At 35.7% G+C, this 21,914-nt stretch overlaps 1 protein-coding gene across 1 annotated transcript in view; it reads right to left on the reverse strand.

Annotated features, from left to right (window-relative positions):
• Positions 1-826: 826 nt before the first annotated feature.
• Positions 827-21,914, reverse strand: part of LOC129053299 (glutamate dehydrogenase 1, mitochondrial-like) — a 40,195-nt gene continuing 19,107 nt past the window's right edge. The window contains 1 exon segment of the mRNA XM_054545370.1: positions 827-2,480. Coding sequence (XP_054401345.1) covers positions 827-2,480 — 1,654 coding nt within the window.

Below are 21,914 nucleotides of genomic sequence, written 5' to 3' on the forward strand. Positions count from 1 at the left end.
TGGACTATGTGTCTTAATTATAGTAAGCAAATTCTGACTGTTTTAAAGAAAATAGCCTCCAACATTTTGCATGTATGAAGAAAACTTAATTATCTACAGGGCTTTTAATGTTTGCTGGACAACAATACATGAATGATAAGTTATAAATAATATTGTTTTATGATATAAAAATACTAGTTTTTTTCATTTATTATTTTTATAGGCATTCACTATTTGAGTCAAGGTTAGGCTTGTTAAGTGATTAAAGACAATTTTATTACAGCAGCATGTACTTATTCTATTCTAAAATAATAAAATTCGTAAACAGAAACAGCTTTTGTATTTGTTTGCAACCTGCAGAATTGAGTTATTTTGCTGATATAAAATACTAAGAACTCACTTGAGGACCATGCCACCTTTTGAAAAGGCCACAAACCTACTTCTTAAATGTGTTAAAGTTACAGCATGTCCCAGACTCATCCAGAGCAAAATAAGTAAGCAACTGACTGCTCTTGACTGTCCCTTCCCCAGCACTAGCACTGATTGTGTTGGGAAAAGCCACGGAGCAAGACTGCACAGCCAGATGGAGGAGGCTTTTTATTTGAAGGCAAAATACCAAAATGGCTCTCTGGTGTAGGTGACTTCTACTTTCACACTCAGCTTGTACATGATCCTCTAACCTTAACTTATTTCTCCTTAACGGGCTGATTTGGATTGATTGTTGAGAATGGTATCCATTATTAATGAGTCAGGAGAGAAAGGGATTTCTGTAGTTGCATGTAAACTTGTGATAGGTCTGCAGAAGTTACACGTGAAGAGGATAGTGAGGAAGTCAGCCATGATCCATCTATATGAAGGTCACACCAACTTCACTGTACACTTTGAAGACTTGCTCAATGGTACTGACATAAGCAGCTGTTCTCAGGTCCAATCCAAGGTTATACTTCCTGGCTGTGCACATGATTTGCCTCGCAAAACGCTCCATTGTGTACACCAAGCCAGAGTGCTTGATGTCTTTCTCAGATGCACGCGGTGTCCTGTCTTGGAACTCTGCCGTGGGTACAATGGGAATAGTTCCACCATGCTTTCCAAATTGTCTTTCTAAACTCTCTTGAACAGACTTAAGCAAGTGGTAGTTAGAATCCCTTTCATATTTGAAGGTCAAACGGCTACAGCTGACATGATTTAGATTCTTCAGCCACTCAAAGTAAGATACTGTCACTCCTCCAGCATTCAAGTAGAGATCTGGAATAACAATTATGTTTCCCTCCAGGAAGATCTTGTCAGCTTCTGGAGTTGTTGGCCCCTTGGCACCTTCAGCAATGATCTTGCCTTTGACTCTGGGTTCATTGGATTTAGTCAACTGCTTCTCACTGGCAGCTGGGATCAGTATGTCACAGTTGGCTGCCAAGATGCTTCCTTCATAGGGCTTTGCCTGGGGGAAGCCCAGAATGGACCCACGTTGCAATTTGAAGTCTTCCACTTCCTTTGGGTAAATACCACCTGGATTCCATATACTCCCTTCAGACTCACCAACAGCAATACATTTAGCACCAAACCGATGTAAATATCTCATAGAGTGTAGGACCAGATTACCAAATCCCTGAACGACAAATGTTTTATCTCCAAACCCTGGTGTCATTCCTAAAATGCTCATGTAAGAAGCTTCATTGATGATGTTTTCAATCCCATGGAAGACACCATGGCCAGTAGCAGAGATGCGTCCATGGATTACCCCTTGGCTGATGAGTTTACCAGTAACATGAGCTTGTGTATTAATGTCATAGTGTTCTATGGTACTGGCATAGGCATCAGTGATCCAGGACATCTCCCTCTCACCTGTGCTCAGGTCTGGAGCAGGCACATCAATGCCACGACCAATAAAGTCCTTCTTTGCCAGCTCCATGGTGAAGCTCCCTGTGATCTTTTCCAATTCATTACTAGTATAGTTCTTGGGATTGATCTTAACACCAACTTTAGCACCCCCAAATGACACATCAACCACCGCACACTTGTGTGTCATCAGAGAAGCCAAAGCTTTTACTTCATCTACACTCACATCAGTGCTGTAATGGACACTTCCCTTGCAGGGCATGCGGTGCTGGCTGTGCTGGGCCGGGTAACCTTAGATGACCTCCCAGGAGCCGTGTCTTGCCCGATGCGGAAGGAGAGACTCAGCACATGGTTGCAGGGCTTGATTATCCACAGGATGCCGCACAGCCTGTTCTCCTTCTGCTTCTCGCTCTCCCAGGTCCTCAGGTCCTCCACCAGCTTGTCCTCCACGATGCTGGCGCCGCAATTGAAGAAGCACTCCAGCATCTTGAAGAAGTTGTGGTCGTCCTAGAGGTCGGCCACCGCCTCGCTTTAGTGGCTCCAGGCGGCCAATGCGAGCCCCGACTGCGGGGTGGGGGTGGACTGTCCCCAGGTCTGGCCCAGCAACGCAGCAGAGTGGGCAGCCGCTGAGTCCAGGGCAGCGGGCCCGGCCCGGGACAGCAGCAGGGCTTCACCCCAGGTTTTGCGGTTTTTTGTTCTTGTTTAATTCAGATATTTTTCTACTAATATTATGTAACAAAAATGTTCACATCAGTAAATTCTTTGTGAAGATAAAACCCGTCTCCTACCAGATGCATATGGTTCCTGAATTTTGACCGTTTTTTTAAATTAAAAAAAGTGCAAAATTAAAATATATATTTTTTTTAATTTTTTACTTTTCTGGAGAATTTTCATGTTGCTCTATCTGAAGGGAGTATACGCTTCTTTTGTGATGGGAGGGGTTGAATGATTACTGACAGTAGCAAAAGATGGGACATGAGTGTGGAGAAAAGAGATCGTTAATGGGAGAATAAGAAGACAAAATGACATTAAATGTAGGAAAATCTAAGTCAAATTCTGGCTGAGCATTTTGGGTTGCTAAGATGGGTGACTGTGTAGGGAGGAAGAATGCCTTGTGTTTTCAGGGGGAGATGGCTCAGCTAAAGCTGTCTTCTGACTCCAAACAACAAGCCTACCTATAGTCATAAAAAGGCAAGAAAATAAGCATTTTTACATGAAAAAGATAAACGTAAAGTAGGCTGTATCCACTTAGCTACGTAAAAGAATCAGGTATCTGTCTGATCTCCTTAGGGGCAGCCTGTGATACGCATGTTCTTGTAGCTTCAGTCTCCCAGGTTGCTGGTTCTCCAGGAAAAGGCCAGCATGCTCAGATAATTATTCAATTTCTTTAATTATTTTAATAATTTTTATAGACAGAATCCTGCTATATTGTTCAGGCCAGCCTCAATTTATTGGCCTGAAGTGATCCACCCACCATGGACTTATAGATTGCTAAGGTTACTGGTGTGAGCTACCATATCTTCCTGATTTGTAAAAACTTTCGTAGAGATTGTGTTTCGCTATTTTGCCAAACCAGGTTCAAAATTCTTAGCCTCAAGCGATCTTTATGCCTTGGCCTTCCAAATTATTGGAATTATTAATATGAGCAAGAAAACTTCAGCTAAAATATGTTATTATCTTTTTAATTATTACTTAATATTTTATTTAGTAAAGGTAAAGCTTCATACTTAATGATACACTGGAAAAAGGTGCAATACAAAGTTATTGGAGTAAGAACCAATTTTGAAATAATAAACACACACTTAGATTAGACAATTTTAAGTTTATGAAGAATTCTCTCACAATTACTGCAAAAATGTTTAATGTATTTAAAATTTGAAATAATATTTTTATGGTTAGGAAAATGTAAAGCAGTATAATAGACAACCAAACCAATTACAATTCCCTATAAATAAAATCCAAAGACATATACCAGTCACTGGGAGGAACACAAATTAGTTTTTTAAAATGTAAAATACAGTGATAATGAGGAATATAGCAGCAATCTGTGTACTAATCATAGTAATTTATTTTGATTCAGGCAGAAAAATAATTCTGCTCTTTGAATAAAAAGTACCTATACAGTCAAAAACAGTTGTATTTTCAAGCTCTTTCTTAACATAATTCTTGTTAGTTAACACTAGATTTTACTGATGATCTTACCACTTCACTAACCCACATTTTAAACTAATGCTTGAGTAAAAAATAATAACTGGTATAATAAATAAATGCTTTTCATATATCCATGCATTAATGTCCACTATTCTGAGGTACAGATATCTTAAATTTTTTAATTTAAAATAACTAAACCAGAAACGCAACACAGTCACATAAATTAAGGCTAATGATTCTAAGAAAAAAGCTAAAAGAAGACTGAAGAAAAGTATTAAAAACATGTTGATGCCTTGTAAAGAATCGTAGAAGCCAAGCACACATTATTTTTATTACTAAGAAGCTAATCTAAAAGCTTAGCATGAGCAGGGTTTAAATAAACACCATTACAAGTAAGCAGTTCTTTCACAAACTGCAAATACTCAACTTTATTGCTTTCACTTAGGAATAAATGTCTTTTTTTTTTTTTTTTTTTTTTTTTTTTTTTTACCATACACTTTTCTCAAAGGCAGGTGACATGATGATATGATATGGTCTTGCAAAAATTAGCCATAATATATGTCTTATCATCTCATCTTCTTCATCAATCATGTCCATTTGTTTATTATTTCAAAACTATGTAAGCATTTTATCACCTCTTCTGCTGTCTATATGACATGCACTTCAGCGTGTGATCAAATACATTCATGTACTCTCCATCAAAACACTAATTTTTAAAATTTCTTTTTTTTATCATTACACTTAAAGTTCTAGATTACATGTGCACAATGTGCAGGTTTGTTACATGTGTATATATGTGCCATGTTGGTGTGCTGCACCCATTAACTCCTCATTTATATTAGGTATATCTCTTAATGTTATCCCTCCCTACTCCCCACTCCCCCCATCCCATGACAGGCCTCATTTTGTGATGTTCCCCATCCTGTGTCCAAGTGTTCTCATTGTTCAATTCCCACCTATGAGTGAGAACATGTGGTGTTTGATTTTCTGTCCTTGGCTATAGTTTGCTCATAATGATGGTTTCCAGCTTCATCCCTGTCCCTACAAAGGACATGAACTCATCATTTTTTATGGCTGCATAAGTATTCCATGGTATATATGTGCCACATGTTCTTAATCCAGTCTATCATTGATGGACATTTGGGTTGGTTCCAAGACTTCACTACTGTGAATAGTGCCACAATAAACATACGTGTGCATATGTCTTTATAGCAGCATGATTTATAATCCTTTGTGTATATACCCAGTAATGGGATGGCTGGGTCAAATGATATTTCCAGTTCTAGACCCTTGAGGAGTCACCACACTGTCTTCCACAATGGTTGAACTAGTTTACAGTCCCACCAACAGTGTAATAGTTTTTCTATTTCTCCACATCCACTCCAACAACTGTTGTTCCCTGACTTTTAATAATCACCATTCTAACTGGTGTGAGATGGTCTGTCATTGTGGTTTTGATTTGCATTTGTCTAATGGCCAGTGATAATGAGCATTTTTCCATGTGTCTTTTTGCTGCATAAATGTTTTCTTTTGAGAAGCATCTGTTTATATCCTTTGCCCACTTTTCGATGGGGTTGTTTGATTTTTTCTTGTAAATTTGTTTAATTTCTTTGTATATTCTGTATATTAGCCCTTTGTCAGATGAGGAGATTGCAAAAATTTTCTTCCATTCTATAGGTTGCCTGTTCACTCTGATGGTAATTTCTTTGTCTGTGCAGAAGCTCCTTAGTTTAATCAGAACCCATTTGTCAATTTTGGCATTTATTTCCACTGCTTTTGGTGTTTTAGACATGAAGTCCTTGTCCATGCTTATGTCTTGTATTGCCTAGGTTTTCTTCTAGGGTTTTTATGGTTTTAGGTCTAACATTTAAGTATTTTCAGAGAATACTTTAAACACCTCTACACCAAAGAACTAGAAAATCTAGAAGAAATGGATAAATTCCTGGACACATACACACTCCCAAAACTAAAGCAGGAAGAAGTTGAATTCCTGAATAGACCAATAAAAGGCTCTGAAATTGAAGTACCAGTTAATAGCCTATCAACCAAAAAAAGTCCAGGACCAGATGGATTCTTAGCCGAATTCTACCAGAGGCACAAAGAAGAGTTGGTACCATTCCTTCTGAAACTATTCCAATCAATAGAAAAAGAGAGAATCCTCCCCAACTCATTTTATGAAGCCAGCATCATCCTGATACCAAATCCTAGCAGAGACATATGTACAAAAAAGAGAATTTCAGACCAATATCCCTGATGAATAGCGATGCAAAAATCCTGAATAAAATACTGGCAAACTGAATCCAGCAGCGTATCAAAAACCTACCCATCATGATCAAGTGGGCTTCATCCCTGGGATGCAAAGCTGGTTCAATATGCACAAATCAATAAATGCAAACCATCATATAAACAGAACCAAAGACAAAAACCACATGATTATCTCAATAGATGCAGAAAAGGCCTTCGATAAAATTTCTCTATCATCATCCATTTTAAATCCTGTTAAATCTTCATCATCAAATTTATACCAGGAATCTCAGTTATCATCCTACCATTTTTTGAATAATATAAGAACAATAATGCCTACTGCTTGCTTGACCACAGTATACAGGCACACTTAAAAGTCTGCATTTTGTGATCTTTGTAGTTTTATTTTCAGGTTACTCTTTCTGTTAAATCAACTGATTTTCTGATTTGACAGTATTCTCTTCCAGCTTTGCAATGTCTGCTTCTGTGTAAGGTCCCATATCCAACTCCCAAGGAAATTCAAAATAATCACTGAATGTAAATGCACCTTTTTATTCATACTCAAATCATTTCTGTTGGCCAAAAAAAAAGAAAAAAAATTATTTAAATAGCAAGTGCTTAATTATGTTAACATACCATAAACAGAGAACATGTAAAATGTTCACATTCCCTGAGCAAACATTAAAACAATTTAATAATAATTTTAAGGTTTATAACCTTTTAAATTTATTTATAAAAAGATAAATAATAATTAACCTCATTAGGGTGATTATGCCATCACAAACTTAAGCAATATTTTCTTACCAAAGCTTAAAATATTTACATATAGCAATCCTTTGATTTATAGAGGATTGGCTCCAGGAGCCTCTTAAATACTATAATTTGTGTCTGCTCAAGCTCTGATTTACAATGATGGAGTATGTAAATATAATTCATACCTCTCCTCCTGTGTAGTTTACTTTTCCCCTACATAAATATTTAATAAAATGTAAATGCTCTGTAAGCAGATAATATACTCCAACGGCTTTAAATTTGTTATATTTTACGGTCGTATTGATTTGTTTTTGTTTTCAAACATCTTAATACACATTTGCAGAAATCTATTTGCAGAATCTGTGTATGTTAAAGTCTCTTATTTGTTGCAAATCAGAAAACATTACTGACACAGACACTGATGGCTATGTGCTCTGAGATAAATAACTTATGAGGAATAAGATAGTTTGTTCCCCTAGAATTCAGTGTCCTCTTGTGAGTATAATGTATTTTTACAGATTTCATGATATAATTTATGTGATGTATTTGGAATTATTACCACACAACAAATATGGCTGTTAAACTAGTTGTGGAAGGAATGAGAACATACACAGGAGCTCCAAAGGTCATAATTTCCTTGTAGCTACAGAGAAAAATAATGTTATTTTACACATATCTATCATGTTTCTATATGTTTTTCTCTACACCTGAGGTTATTGATACAAAAATAAACAATATCCAGTATATGCCCTGATGAAGTTCATCGCGTAGAAAAATTAGCTAGGCAGACATGCACGCCACAGTGAAGTGCTAAGAAAACATAAAGCATAAGCAACCAAGAGCAAAGATGGAGACTTTATTAGAATTTTATATTCTGTGTGCCTCATTCACTTTTTGTCAGTATAATTAACCATCACTATCTGTTTTAAATTCAAAACCCTATGGGTAAAACCAACTACAATACCAGGACTTGAATTTTACTTTTTTGTTGTTGCTGTTTGTTAGTGGCTGTTAATCAAGTGTTAGTGAACATCCCATATGGAGATTCTAATAAAAGAAACACTGCCAAGGTTGCAATGACTGCATGGTGTGATGTATCAGATCTAGAAAGGCAGAGGAAAGTTTGTGTTTTAATCTCCATTGATGATAAGTGCTGAGATGCTATTTGAAAACCAAACTATTTCTGATCACTGAGGAAGATAAACAGAAATTTAAGAATTATTTACTACAGTTAAAGTATTCTAATTTCTTTATTTAGTTTCTGTCAATATCTATGCAAAAAAGTAACGGAATGATAAATTACTTGACTACAAATGTTTCCAAAATTAAAGTTTTCTGGGTTCACTTACTTAATAGCTATATCTTAAATATGCAAACTGCCACTAAAACCTAACTTTTTTTCTGCTTTATTTTCAATCAGATACTTTTTATTTTCAACCAGATGCTTTTATACTCTTAGCAGCCTGATTTTAATAGTTATATCATGTTGCCAACAGGTCCATGTAGCATTATCTCAAAAACAATTTTTTTCCTTTGCAGAAAAAACCTTAATTTGAGAAAAATATTCAGAGAATCCAAAAAATAAGCACAGCTTATATGACACAGACAGAACAACAGTAAAAAAAAAAAACAAAAAAAAATGCCTACTTTAAAAAAAAATGTGAATATAATTATTAAAAATAAAAGGCCTGTCATGGTGGCTCATGCCTGTAATCCCAGTGCTTTGGGAGGCTGAGACAGGTGGATCAAGAAGTCAGGAGACCACCCTGGCTCACAGTGAAACCCCATCCCTACTAAAAATTGAAAAACAATATAGCCAGGTTTGATAGTGGGCGCCTGTAGTCCCAGCTACTTGGGAAGCTTAGGCAGGAGAATGGCATGAAGCCAGGAGGCAGAGCTTGCAGTGAGCTGAGATTGCATCACTGCACTCCAGCCTGGGTGTCAGAATGAGACTTCGTCTTAAAAAAAAAAAAATCTCATTATTCGAAAGCTGAATTTCATTTACCAGGTCATACAAATGTGATTACATCTACCATGGTTTGAAAACAAACAAACAAAAAGTGATAATTATTATTCACTAAAATTTCAAGTTACTAGATAGTGAGCACAATAAATATGCCAGTCATAGTATCATACATATTCTAGCCGTATCATCAAAATGCAGTCCTGATAAAAGTCTCATTAAAGTACACTAATCTCAGGAAGAACAACAGTATCTACTATCAGAATATTAAAAAAAATAATTAAAACTTACCTTACAATTTTGTTTCTCATCTTTGAACAATCATCATCTTTATCACTGTTTTTTCAATTGCAGAAAAACTGTTTCTGATGACTAGGATCAAGTATAGTTGCTGGATCACAGAATTTATGTGAAAAGTAGCAGCAGCTTCTCTGAGTCCCAGCAATCTTTTTGGTGGGCAGGGTCCAACAGGGGGCTGATAGTCCTACTCACTGAGTGCTTCACAAGCTGTGAAAAATGAATGCTTTTGCAACAAAAATAATGATTTTTTCCATTGTTCTCTTAATTGGACTGTGAAATTTATTCTATAAGGTTAACATAGCCATTTTGAAAGAGTACTTTAAACTTTTACATCAGCAATGTGAGCCACTATAAAGACTATTAAATACAGAATTTTTAAGTCCACACTTTTTAATGGCATTGCTTTTGTAACAATTTTCTTAGAAAGAGTCATACACAATGATGTAATATTAAATTCTCATGTGTTAAAAAGAGACTTAGCATTAATCGTTATGACTTTATATATTAAAAAACTTTTGCACTTAAAATAAATCTATCCAATACACTTTCATCAGAACATTATATAAGTAGAACATTAGGTTTTTCTCAGTTTTAATTGAGCACTTCATTTAAATTATTGTTCCAACTCATAAAAACTATAACATTCACATAATTATCACTTTCTTCCTCAGCTAATAGTGATAATTGCTTTATATATGTTCACAGTTTTATTGTGAGAAGAAGACAATTAGATGGTATCTTTAAAATACCTATGAAAATTGTAAATGCTACTTTTTGTAAAACTGAATACAACTTACACATCACTCCATCTTAGAAGTGGATTGCATAAATTAGAGCACATTGAACTGCAAGTTATGTAGCTACGAAAGAGAATTAAACAGATCTTCATGTATTGACAGGTGTGTGACTAAGTGCAAAACAAAGTTAACCATATTGCATATTGCATATGCTCATTTCTGTAAAAAAAAAAAAAGGTAAGTGTTTGGAGATGTGCATATACCTAAAAGAAAATCTCTGGACCAGAAATATATTATTGGTGACAAGTTCATAGTTTTTACCGCATGTCCTCTTATATATTTGAAAATATATACTAATCACAAGAAAACAATGGCTAAATAGTTTAACAAAAATAATGTTTGGTTAAACATATATTTACTATTCCAATACAATAGTTAAAGAAAATAACAAAAAAAGTGTTTTCAAAAAAAATTTTTCTATCTACATAGATCCTACAGAACACATAAAGATCTGAACTTTCAAGAAGTCAGTTTAGCTACAAACTCCTACAATGTACTAAAAAATATACCCATACAGAAAAAAACATAAACAAATATAATTTCATATTTCCAATTAAGTATCTGTACAGAATGCTGTTGTTAATTATATTCTTAACCCTCAGGTTTCTCTTGAAATCAACTAAACTTCCTCTTATTACTTGTTAACTTACTTACTCTGAGTTTCAGTTTTGTGTAAGATTTCAACATTGCCACCCATTTTGCTTAACTAATATGGACATTTAAAAGTAACAAAATGCACTCAAATGTTCTGTTCTCACATTATGATTTTTTAAAAAATACCTCTCAGAATATAATTAAAATACATTAAGCAACATTAACATTTGGGTTATGAAAATCTTTTTCATGAATATATTTTTAATATAAAATTTTGTAGCATTAAATTAGGTTTCTTGTTACCCTAAAGGATTAATGTTTTTTTTTTCGCATACGAGTAAATAAAACCCACTGTGGTAAAGTACCAAAACCAACTATAGGAGAGAAGTTAAGAAATACATGCTTATTAAAAAATTAATGTTCTCTTACTTAAATGGTTTTAATTATATACCTGGTGACTACAAAATGGTAAACTAGTTGACCCAAAACAAAGGAAACCATGAGTTAATTTTTCTAAATGAAACAACAGAATTTTAAACAAAAGTATGATTAATGAACAAAACTGCTTTATAATTTAAAATACAGTTTTTACTTTGTCTATGTAATATGTTTCAGTCAAATAGTCTAGCATCACTGTGAGATTTTTTACACAGCCAATAGCTGGTGCTGCAGGTAGCTCAAAACCAGGGTTGATGGTAATGGGTGACTTACAGACTGGAACAGCCTTCTCTGTTAACAGTTCTTTGCTTGTCATATACTGCAGTTGAACTTTAGGTGCAGGGAAAATGAAAAAAAATAATTTCTAGTATGTTAGAAAAAATAATCACATGTTATTGGTAGAAAATATAGGTTACAAAAACTTTCTTTTCAAAGAAAATACCTTTAAGTTTATTTCACGTAATTGAACATCTCAATGTATCTTGAAGAAATTTTGAATTTTCTTACAAAAGAAAATCCTGAGGAAAATAACCTGAGTACAATCAAGTAATGTAATTAATTATCCAAATTTGTTTTTTAAAGAAATTTCTACAACCTCATAACTTTACACACAGCAAAAAAAATAAAAAACACGCTAAATATACTTACTATTTTAATTACATATTAATAAAAATAAATTCATTTTCACTTACAAGAAAATACATTAAAATTATACCATTTTCTTTAATAATGAGACATATAAAGAAACACATCAAAAATATAACATGGAAAATAAGGTTTTGCAAGACAGATTTTTTTTGAATTAGAAATTCAGTCAGGGGCCAGGCATGGCGATTCACACATGTAATTCCTATACTTTTGGAGGCCAAGGGAGGCAGAGTACTTGAGTTCTGGAGCTTGAGACAAGCATGGCCAATATGGTAAAAATCAATCAGGTGTGGTGGTGTGCATCTATATTCTCAGCTATTCAAGAAGCTGAGGAAGAATAAACACATGAAGCTGGGAGGCAGGGGGTTGCAGTGTGCTAAGATTGCAGCACTGCACTCCAGCCAAAGAGACAGCGTGAGATTTCATTCTAAAAAGAAAAGAAAAGAAATTCAATCAATTAAAAATTGATATATGCTACTCATTTGCATTTCAATGAAGTTCGTGACAACGCTGATTTGTAATTACAAAATGTTTTAAATAAAGTGTGGCACACATTTCAAAGCTACTATAACCTCACATCCAGAAAAAAAAATTATTTTCATTTAATTAATTTAGTATTGTTTTATATTAAGTTCCATGGTACATGCAGGACACCCTGGTATTTTTCACAAATTACAGAATGTTAGAATAGCAGCAAGTTAGAGAAAATTTCAGGATGTTGGAATAGCCAAAAATTAGAGAAAAATGAGATCTCATATAAAATTTCTGCACATGTTTTTTAAGACAGAGGTTTGCTCTTGTCATACAGGCTGGAGTGCAATGGTGTGATCTCAGCTCACTGCAACCTCCACCTCCCAGATTTAAGCAATTTTCCTGCCTCAGCCTCCCAAGTAGATGGGATTACATCTGTCCACCACCATGCCCAGCTGATTTTTCTATGTGTGTATGTGTGTAATTTTAGTGAAGATGAGGTTTCACCCTATTGACCAGGCTGGTCTACAACTCCTAAACTCAGATGATCCTCCTGCCTCAGTCTTCAAAGGTACTTGGATTACAGGTGTGAGCCACCCCTCCTGGCCTCTGCAAAATTTTAAAATGTGGTTTTTAATTTCTTCTTCAGAACTCTCTAGAATAGTAAATGTCAACAATTTAGATTCCATGAGACACAAACTTATTAGGGTATTTCAACCACAGAAAATGGATGTTACTATTGCATTTAGCAGAAAATGCCAGAAATGCTGCTCATCATATTATAATACTGAGCAAAAGTGACTCTCAATAAGAAATTATATAAGTACAAAACATCAAAGTCCAGGAATTAGAAATGCTCTTTCATAAGTAAGCTTCATAACCTACTAGGAGAATGCTAATCTGATCTCCAATGCCATGCTGGGCACCGTGGTGGGTGCTTGTAATTTCAGCCCCACAGGAGGCAGAGGCAGGAGGTACAGTGAGCTGAGAAAATGCCATTGCAGTCCAGCTTGGATGACAAAACTGAAACTCTGTCTTAAAAAAAAATACAGTGTACATAAGATGGATCAGGTGATTCAATGCAAATAATAATCTTTCAAATTTGATTTTGTAAGAATTTTCAAATATAATCATTTGCAAAAGAGGTTAAAAGATACCAAAATGTAGGACACTGAATAGTCATTATTTCAAGAACCAAAAGAAGTAAGTCATTTAAAAATAACCAGCTATTGCTTTTATTGCTATGGGATTTTAGGGGCATCAATTTGCCAGATGAAAACCTCTGTGGCCTGTGGTGCCTTTCCCTGAGCTTTAATCAGGCCTGCTAAGTTGTTCTACACACACTATCTGACATGCTGCACTCATCTGGCATTAACAGCTAGGATTTATCACCTGCCAAGGAGAAACATGGATGAGTGGTGAGGGGTGTATGAGCAAGTGTGTGCTCCAGCTGCTAAACAAGGTCAGTCATGCCAGCTATATCAGGCCAGGAAGTTTTAGTTGCCAACAGAACTGTAGATAATTGAAAAGCTGCAGCTGGACCAGTCCTACTGCAAGCAGCTTCCACAGCTGCTACTGGGGAAGGTAGTGAAACTCAGAAACTTGGAGATGCTGGAAAACCCAAAGCCGCAAAGGGTGTGACAGCCCTCCCTGGCTTTGAGAGCTCCTAGGTCTGTGCACACTGAAGGGCCACAGCTCTTGTTTTATTTTTGTCTTACCACAATGTGATAAGCCAGGGGAATCTTTTATCCCTGTTTGAGTTCCAGGTCATTCATCCCTGCCATTCAGATAATCTCAAATTATGTTTCTGCATCCAGGAAGAATGAGATTCATGCTGCCATCAGCCTTTTCACCTGTTTCTGCAGAGATAATCCCCATGCTGGTTACGGCAACAGTGATGGCCTCTCCTAGAAGATGCTTGAGCTTTCATTCTACTCAACAGCTAGAATTCTCTAACCCTGGCTATAATCCTTGAAATCTCAGTTTCCATTTGGCTTGGTTATTGTAAAATCTTAGCAACTTTTATGTCATAAGAAACATTTAATATTTGTCTTATGACAATCATTATGCCCAGTCTGTATGCATAATGAAGTGCACTAATGCACTTATATACATCTGTATTCTGTATGACTTCCAGTTGTATTCAAGATTAGTTCTATCCCAAAAGCCATGGACTGTTCTCCATGGCATCCCCAAAAAAAAAGTGTGCCTAGGGTTTTATTATGCTATATTAGTGTTTTACAGAAATATTTTAAAGTAATGGAAAAGAAAGGGGGAGAAAAAATGAAATAGTTTACTTTCTTTTTTTTTTTTTTTTTTCAGAGATGGAGTCTTGCTCTGTCACCCAGGCTGGAGTGCAGAGGCACCACCTCGGCTTACTGCAAACTCCACCTCCTGGGTCCACGCCATTCTCCTGCCTCAGTCTCCTGAGTACCTGGGACTACAGGCACCTGTCACCATGTACAGCTGATTTTTTTTTTTTTTTAATTATTAGTAGAGACAAAGTTTCACCATGTTAGCCAGGATGATCTTGATGTCCTGACCTTGTGATCGGCCCACTTTGGCCTCCCAAAATACTGGGATTATAGCCACTGCACCTAGCCTATACTTTACTTTCTAATCATTGATTAACTGAACTGACTTCACTTTATTAACACTTACCCTAACTTGAATCAACTGAACTTTACAGGAGCTTCTTAAAATCCTTCAGATTTACAGAAACCAAAGATTGAGTTAAGTAACCTTGAAAATATAAAATCAATGTTTTCTAAAAGTGTGCTTCTTCTTTTTTTTTTCACAATTTTCTGGAGACATAGTTGAATACCGTTAATTGCTCAAAGGTGCCTGAGACTAGATTTTAAGGTATTCAACTGCATTTCTAGCCTCTTGGCACTAGATGCTAGTAACAATCTTACCACTTCCACTTCCAGTCATGAACTTGGCTTAAAGTGAAACTAAAGTAAAATCTACTGACCTATGGAAACCCTAGACAATCACAATGACTGTGAGTTACCCATATAACTCATTGTCTACAATCATTTTCCTTCGACATTCTGCTCCATCCATAGTGACCTGGTTGTTTTTCAAACAATTTATTCAGGCTTCTGTCAGAGATCATCACACTTGTAGATCTTGCTGCATGCCTACATAATTATTCCGTTATTGTTTTATTTAGATATGTACTTGAAAGTCGCTTTGGAAACAAATAATTGTATACATGTTTTACATAAAACCAAGATGTAATTCATAATAGAGAATATTGCCCTTGCCTTTTATATGAAATTGATAACATCAATTAATTAAAAGCAAACAAAAAACTTCATACCGTAACCACTAAAACAAAAACCTAACAATTAGAAACACAAATTAAAAGTGTAAAATTCAATTTAAATATTTTAAACAATATTTTCATAGGACAAATCATAGATCTCCTAAATAAAAATAACCTCTGAGATTATAAAATAATCAGTGTTTCTCAAATAAAAATAAAGGCAAAACTGCAGGGTTGGCAGCTTCAAACCATTCAAGGAAACATCAAACTAATCAAAAACTGTCTGTACACTATAAATAAGTAGTTTGTATCAACCAAGCAAACCATCAAAAGAGACAATTTTAAAGTAGTAAATATTTTTTTGGATTGCCATACTGCCTCCCAGGCACAGAGGAAGGCTTCAAAATTGAAATTTTCATTTTCCGTTTCAGGCCTTCGTTCCTAATTCAGGGAGGAGTGAAGAAGCACTTGTTTGCTAATTTATTGTTTTTGTTGTAGTCTCTCTAGAAGGTAAGTAAAGAATTGATGAAACATATTTATTTCTGTTTTGCCAAACTCAGAAGTCACTCTTGGTTGAAAAATGCCTGGAATTGGTCACAAACAAAATTTTTAGTTGTTGAAAGCAAGAATACAGTTATTTCATACAATAGACAATACAACAGATTTGTTAATACAGATACAGTTTTTTTAAATAATAGTTTTTATATTGCTCTTATTGATAATGTTAATGTGTTAATGGAATGCATTCTAAAATATCAATAACTAAAAAAAAACACTTTGGAGAAATGAAGAAAATCTATATCTTGTAAAAATGATACTCAAACAAAAAATGTCTAGATATAGAAAAGCTAAAATAATGTGTGATGAAACTTTCCCTTAAAAAAAAAATGCTATTGCAATCCTGGCAAATTTAGCTATTGCTATTACAGACCTCATAGGCAGCTATCACATAAAAAGTTACAAATTTACTTTAATGGACACTCAGGGTGTACAGATACAATCTGAGACAAGTTATATTGAGAAAGAAAAGTATAAGAGCAGAATATACTTATATTGTTGAAATTAAAATTTTGATTATTCAAACAATTTAATGTTATTCAAAGTCTATATTATGTTAAGAATATAATTAAAGTCCAAATATAATTAATTATCACATGAAAATACAGAAAAAATTTTTAAAACTTTAACTTTTTTTAATGGACAAAGGAGTAATTGAGGATCAAATAAGAAAAAGAACATATAAAAAAGGTAAGTAAATGTCACAGTAAGTAATTTTTTTAGTTGTAATAACAGTAAATGTGAGCTCTTGCATAAAAACAAACAGACTGGCACAAATGCATCTTTGGAAGGAAAATTCACAAATGTGATGTCTATGCATGTCTTACTTTATGTTCAAAGAAACAGAGATTGAAACTAAAATAATACAGGTTCTTAGGAAAGCATGACAACTTATTTTCAAACTTAGAAAAAAATTCTGGGCCAGGTTCAGTGGCTCTCAGGAAAAAAAAAATTCTGGAGATGAAAATAAAACAACTGACATAAAAATTCACAGCTGGGCGTGGTGGCTCACACCTGTAATCCCAGCACATTGGGAGACAGAGTTGGGTGAATCAAGAGGTCAGGAGATTGAAACCATCCGGACTAACATGGTGAAACTCCATCTCTACTAAAACCACAAAAAAAAAAAAAAAATTACTAGAGGCATGCAATCCCAGCATTTCAGGAGGCCTAGGTGGCAGATCATAAGGTCAAGAAGTCATGACTATTCTGGGAAACATGATGAAACTCCATCTGTACTAAAAATACACAAATTAGCTGAGTGTGGTGACAAATACCTGTAGTCCCAGCTACTCAAGAGGCTGAGGCAGGAGAATCATTTGAACCCAGTATGCAGAGGTTGGAGTGAGCCAAGATTTTGCCACTGCACTCCAGCCCAGTGACAGAGAAAGACTCCATCTCAAATAAATAAATAAATAAATAATTACTACAGACATTTAAAAGGAGAATTGAGCCTATAGAACAAAATGTTAGCAAATTGAATAAAAGAGGCAAATGAAATTATTAAGTCAAGAAGAGAAAAAAAATAAGAAAATGTGAAAACAGTCTAGAAACCATTGTGACACCATCAAGCAGATCTACTTATGCATTTTGGAAATTCAAGAAGAGACCAACAAATAGGGAGACTAAAAAAGTAGTCAAACATGTCACAAATTTAAGGTAATAAATAACTAAGAAACTCAACAAACTCCAAGTAAAATAAACTCAAAGAAACACATTCAAACATACATGATAGTTAAACTGTCTAAAACAAAGACAAAGAGAATCTTGAAAGCAGAAAGAGAAATCTTGACTAGTAATGTACAAAAAACCCTCACAAATAATAGGGGAATCTCTTATCTGAAAATTCAGAGAAGACTCATATATTCCAAGTGCAGTAAGAAAAAGTTTGAAAGAGAAAAGTAATGTTTAAACAAAGTGTCCATCAAAAGTGAGGGTGAAGTTATGAAATTCCCAAATAAAAGTCACATTCTTTTGCCAGTAGACAACCATTTAAGAAATGCCTTATGGATTATTCCAGGATAAAATGAAAGGACACTGAACAGCACTATTAACAAACAAAGAATAAAGTAAAGATAAATATAAGAACAATTATAAGATAAAAAGATTAACAATATGCAGCTTCACAATATGTTCTCCGCATAATTTAACACACTATTATATCAAAAAAACTCACTAGCTTCTGTTTTTGAGATAGAATGCATATTGTTATAATTTTGAGAACTCAATAACTGAAATAAAGTAGGGCATGCTATAAAGGATTAAGGGTTTTCTATGTTAAGTGAGAATAAACTAATGTGATTTTAGAAGTGTTTTACTTTTAGAATGTTTAATATAATCACTGGAGCAACTACAAAGCAGGAAGAAAGATCTCTGCACCATACCAGAAAGTAGGAGTACCTGAGGCTACCTAGCCAGACACCTTGGCATGATAAACAGAAGCCTCAGCTGTCACACCATGGAATAAGTTAGGAGATAGTAAGGTACATAGCATAGCTGCTTCTTCAGACAACTTTTACTACACCAGTGGCCACAAAGTGGAACAGGCTCATCCATACCCAGGGCTGGTGCAGCAACGGAGGCAGAAAGCAGTGACAATATGGAGACTCGACAGAAAGAAAAATGACACAGTAATTGCTCCAATCCTATCTCTTCCTTCATGGCATCCCAGGAGTTTGAGGTTGAAACTGTTGTTGACAAAAGACAAGACAAAAATGGGAAGACAGAGTATTTCTTTCAGTGGAAAGGCTATGACAAACAGAATGACACTTGGGAAGCAGAGCAGCAATTTGTAAACTGTGAAAAATGTATTTATGACTCTAAGAGATGACAAATTAAAAAACAGAAAAAGAAGGACATCATTGGCAAATAAGTAGAACATTTTGAACATTTTCAAGCAAGGCCAGAAAAGGAACTTCCGAATCTACCAACTCCAACTTTTTAAAGAACCTTCCTAAAACGCTAGTGACTTGCAAACACCACACATCTGAAACTGCCAGTTGTTTGCTACCAACCACAATGCTAGGAGAAACACAATTTCACCTCTCTTTGACCCAAGGAATATGGAGCTAGGAAATTAAACTATCAAGACTCTTGCACCTCAGAGCCAATTTAACAGCAAGAACACAGTGGATTTCAATAACTCGGGAAACTGGATCCTATTTTGCTGGATCAGCAGGACACCACGGTGCTCAAGTTGGCAGCTGAGAAGCCCTTCAGAGCTGTATTATATCCTGATGCAGAAAAGACTGGAGGAGAGAACAGGTGCAAGATATACCCACTTATGTCTCAGGGGTCTGGCTCAGTTACTGCTTCCATGGTTACAGGCCTAGCTAGCAAGGATAGTACATTGGTATAAGCAATTCCAGGAACAGCCAACAGAACAAAAAGCTTGCATATATTTGTTCCAGGTGTGAGAGGGGGTCAAAGAAAGATTATTGATGATGAAAAAGACCAGCCTTTTATCAAAAGCATGTATTTTACCATAAGGCTAACAGAAAATGCCAGTAGACTTGGAGACATTTCAATGAGGAAAAATGACGGCTTTACCCAGAAAGTGCTATCAATAGGATTGACTGAGGATAACTCACTAAATATAGAAGTAATGAAAAAAAAAAAGAGAATGTTCTGCATAGGACTGCTGCAGATGACAGGAAGCTTATGCTGCCCAGTGCAGCTGGCTGTGTCCTTTTCTGAGATCTTGATTTTGTGTGCATTTAAGAAATGACAGAAACATTTAAGAAATCTTTCAAGTATTGAAAGATTGGATACCATAAAGAACATTGTGAATAGTTTCATTCAGTTTAAGAAGCCCATTGTATCAGCCAATAGCCCAGCCATTTGACTAGCTGCATCCATACTGCCTCTTTGTGATTTGGTTAAAATGCTTGGTTTTAAACCCCTTATATGACTTTTGGACAGAGCCCAGGTAGCTTGTTTGCCATTAAATTTCACAAGATGATGGGTGAAGCATCGGCCAAGATAATGTTAATTGGTGGGAGAAAGCTTAAAACATGGGAGGCATGTGCAAAGAACTGGTCTCTAAGGTGTCTTGAACTGCAACTTTTTCTCCAAGTGGTTATGATTCAAATTAAGGGATTTGCTTCATATAATTCAGTTGTGCTACAGAAAAGTAACACCCTTATTTATTATAACATTAAGATGGAGTTGAAACAGGCCAATGAGAGAGTGTGATGTGTCAAAAGAATCTGAATCTCAGCACAAGGAATAGAATCTATGTTCAAGGATATGCAAAGGAAAATTGGTAAGTTTTAATAGTCAGTCTGTCTGCTCAGGACACAAAAACTGTGCTGAGCAAAATAAATCATTAGCTGCAAGATGAACTAATTTGTTTTAATAGCCCTAAACAGTATCACCCATTACTGCTATGGGTGAGCCAGGCACAGAGTAGAGAGAGATGCCTGAGTGAGCAACTGTTGAGTCCAGCCACTTCCCACCTCTAGGCATGTCAGCAATGATAAGATGAGAAGTTCCAGGTGCCAGCTCAGGAGCCAGGTCCCTACATATATTTGGCTGAATCAGGCATAACACAAGCTGTTTCCTCCAGAGGGACTGAGGAATGCAGTGGCATCCAGAAGCTTAGAAATTCCAGAAACTGCAAATCTCCAAAGATAGAGTTACAGCCCTGGCTTGGAAAAGGTTTCAGCCTGGGTTCTTTAAGGGCTGAACCTCTTCTATCTTTTTTTTTCCTGTAACCAACAATTTTGTAAGTGTGGGTTTCTGGGTTTCTGTGTTTCAGTCTTGTGCACCATTAAGTGGGTCCTGAGTTCTTGCTGCATATCCAGAGAGAATGAGGTATTTGGACAACAGCAGAATACTCAAGATCCTTTATTGAGTGAAGGTACAGCTCTCAGGAGAGAGAAAGTGGGTAACTCCATTTCAAAAACAGGACATAACTGCATCTGTGCAACACTCAGTGAAGACTGGACCAAGAGTGAACAGTTTCAGTGGAAAAGCACGTTGTTAAAACATCTCTGAAGGCCTCAGTGGAGAGAAGTTTCAGAGAGGGTAGCTTCTATCTGCAGGAAGTTTGTTGAGATGTATCTGCAGCTTTAAGTTTGGAGGAGACTTATCTATTTGCAGCCGTGCAATCCCAAGAATGGTACAACCCACAAAGGAGAGGTAGCATATAATTGGTAGATCCATTTTAAGTCAGGTTATTTCACAATCTGATGCTGGGCATGGTGACTCATGTGTGTAATCCCAGCACTTCGGGAGGCCAAGGCAGGTGGATCACTTGAGATTGAGGTTCAAGTCCAGCCTGACAAACATGGAGAAACCCCATCTTTAATAAAAATACAAAATTAGTTAAGTGTGATAGTAGATGCCTTTAACCTCAGCTACTCAGGAGCTGAGGCAAGACAATCACTTGAAACTGGGAGGTAGAGGTTGCAGTAAGCCCAGTTCACATCATAGTACTCCAGTCGTGGCAACAAGAGTGAAATGCCATCTCCAAAAATAAATAAATAAATAAATACATACATACATAAAATGAATAAACAAATAAATAAATAATCAAAATAAGTGTGGAGTACATATGAGCTTCACAAGGCAGAAAGAGTGTGCTGATTGTGCCATGGGTTGAGATGGGTGAAAAAGACGTCTAACCCAAAAATATACCACAATACTAATGCTGAAACACTAACAATAAACCTGAAACCCTAACCCTAATCCTCACATAAACTCAACACAAACCATTAACAAAACATATGCCTAAACATAAATGTAACCCTACCTGAAACCATAACACTATACATACCCCTACACCTACACCAACCCTAAACCTACCCCTGACCCTAAATCTACCCTAAACCATAACACTCACCAAAACCCTAACCTAAATACTAAACCAATCCCTAACTCTAACACTAACTTTAAACAATGAACTCTAACC

Source organism: Pongo abelii, chromosome Y (genome assembly GCF_028885655.2).
Source record: "Pongo abelii isolate AG06213 chromosome Y, NHGRI_mPonAbe1-v2.0_pri, whole genome shotgun sequence".
Classification (NCBI taxonomy): domain Eukaryota; kingdom Metazoa; phylum Chordata; class Mammalia; order Primates; family Hominidae; genus Pongo; species Pongo abelii.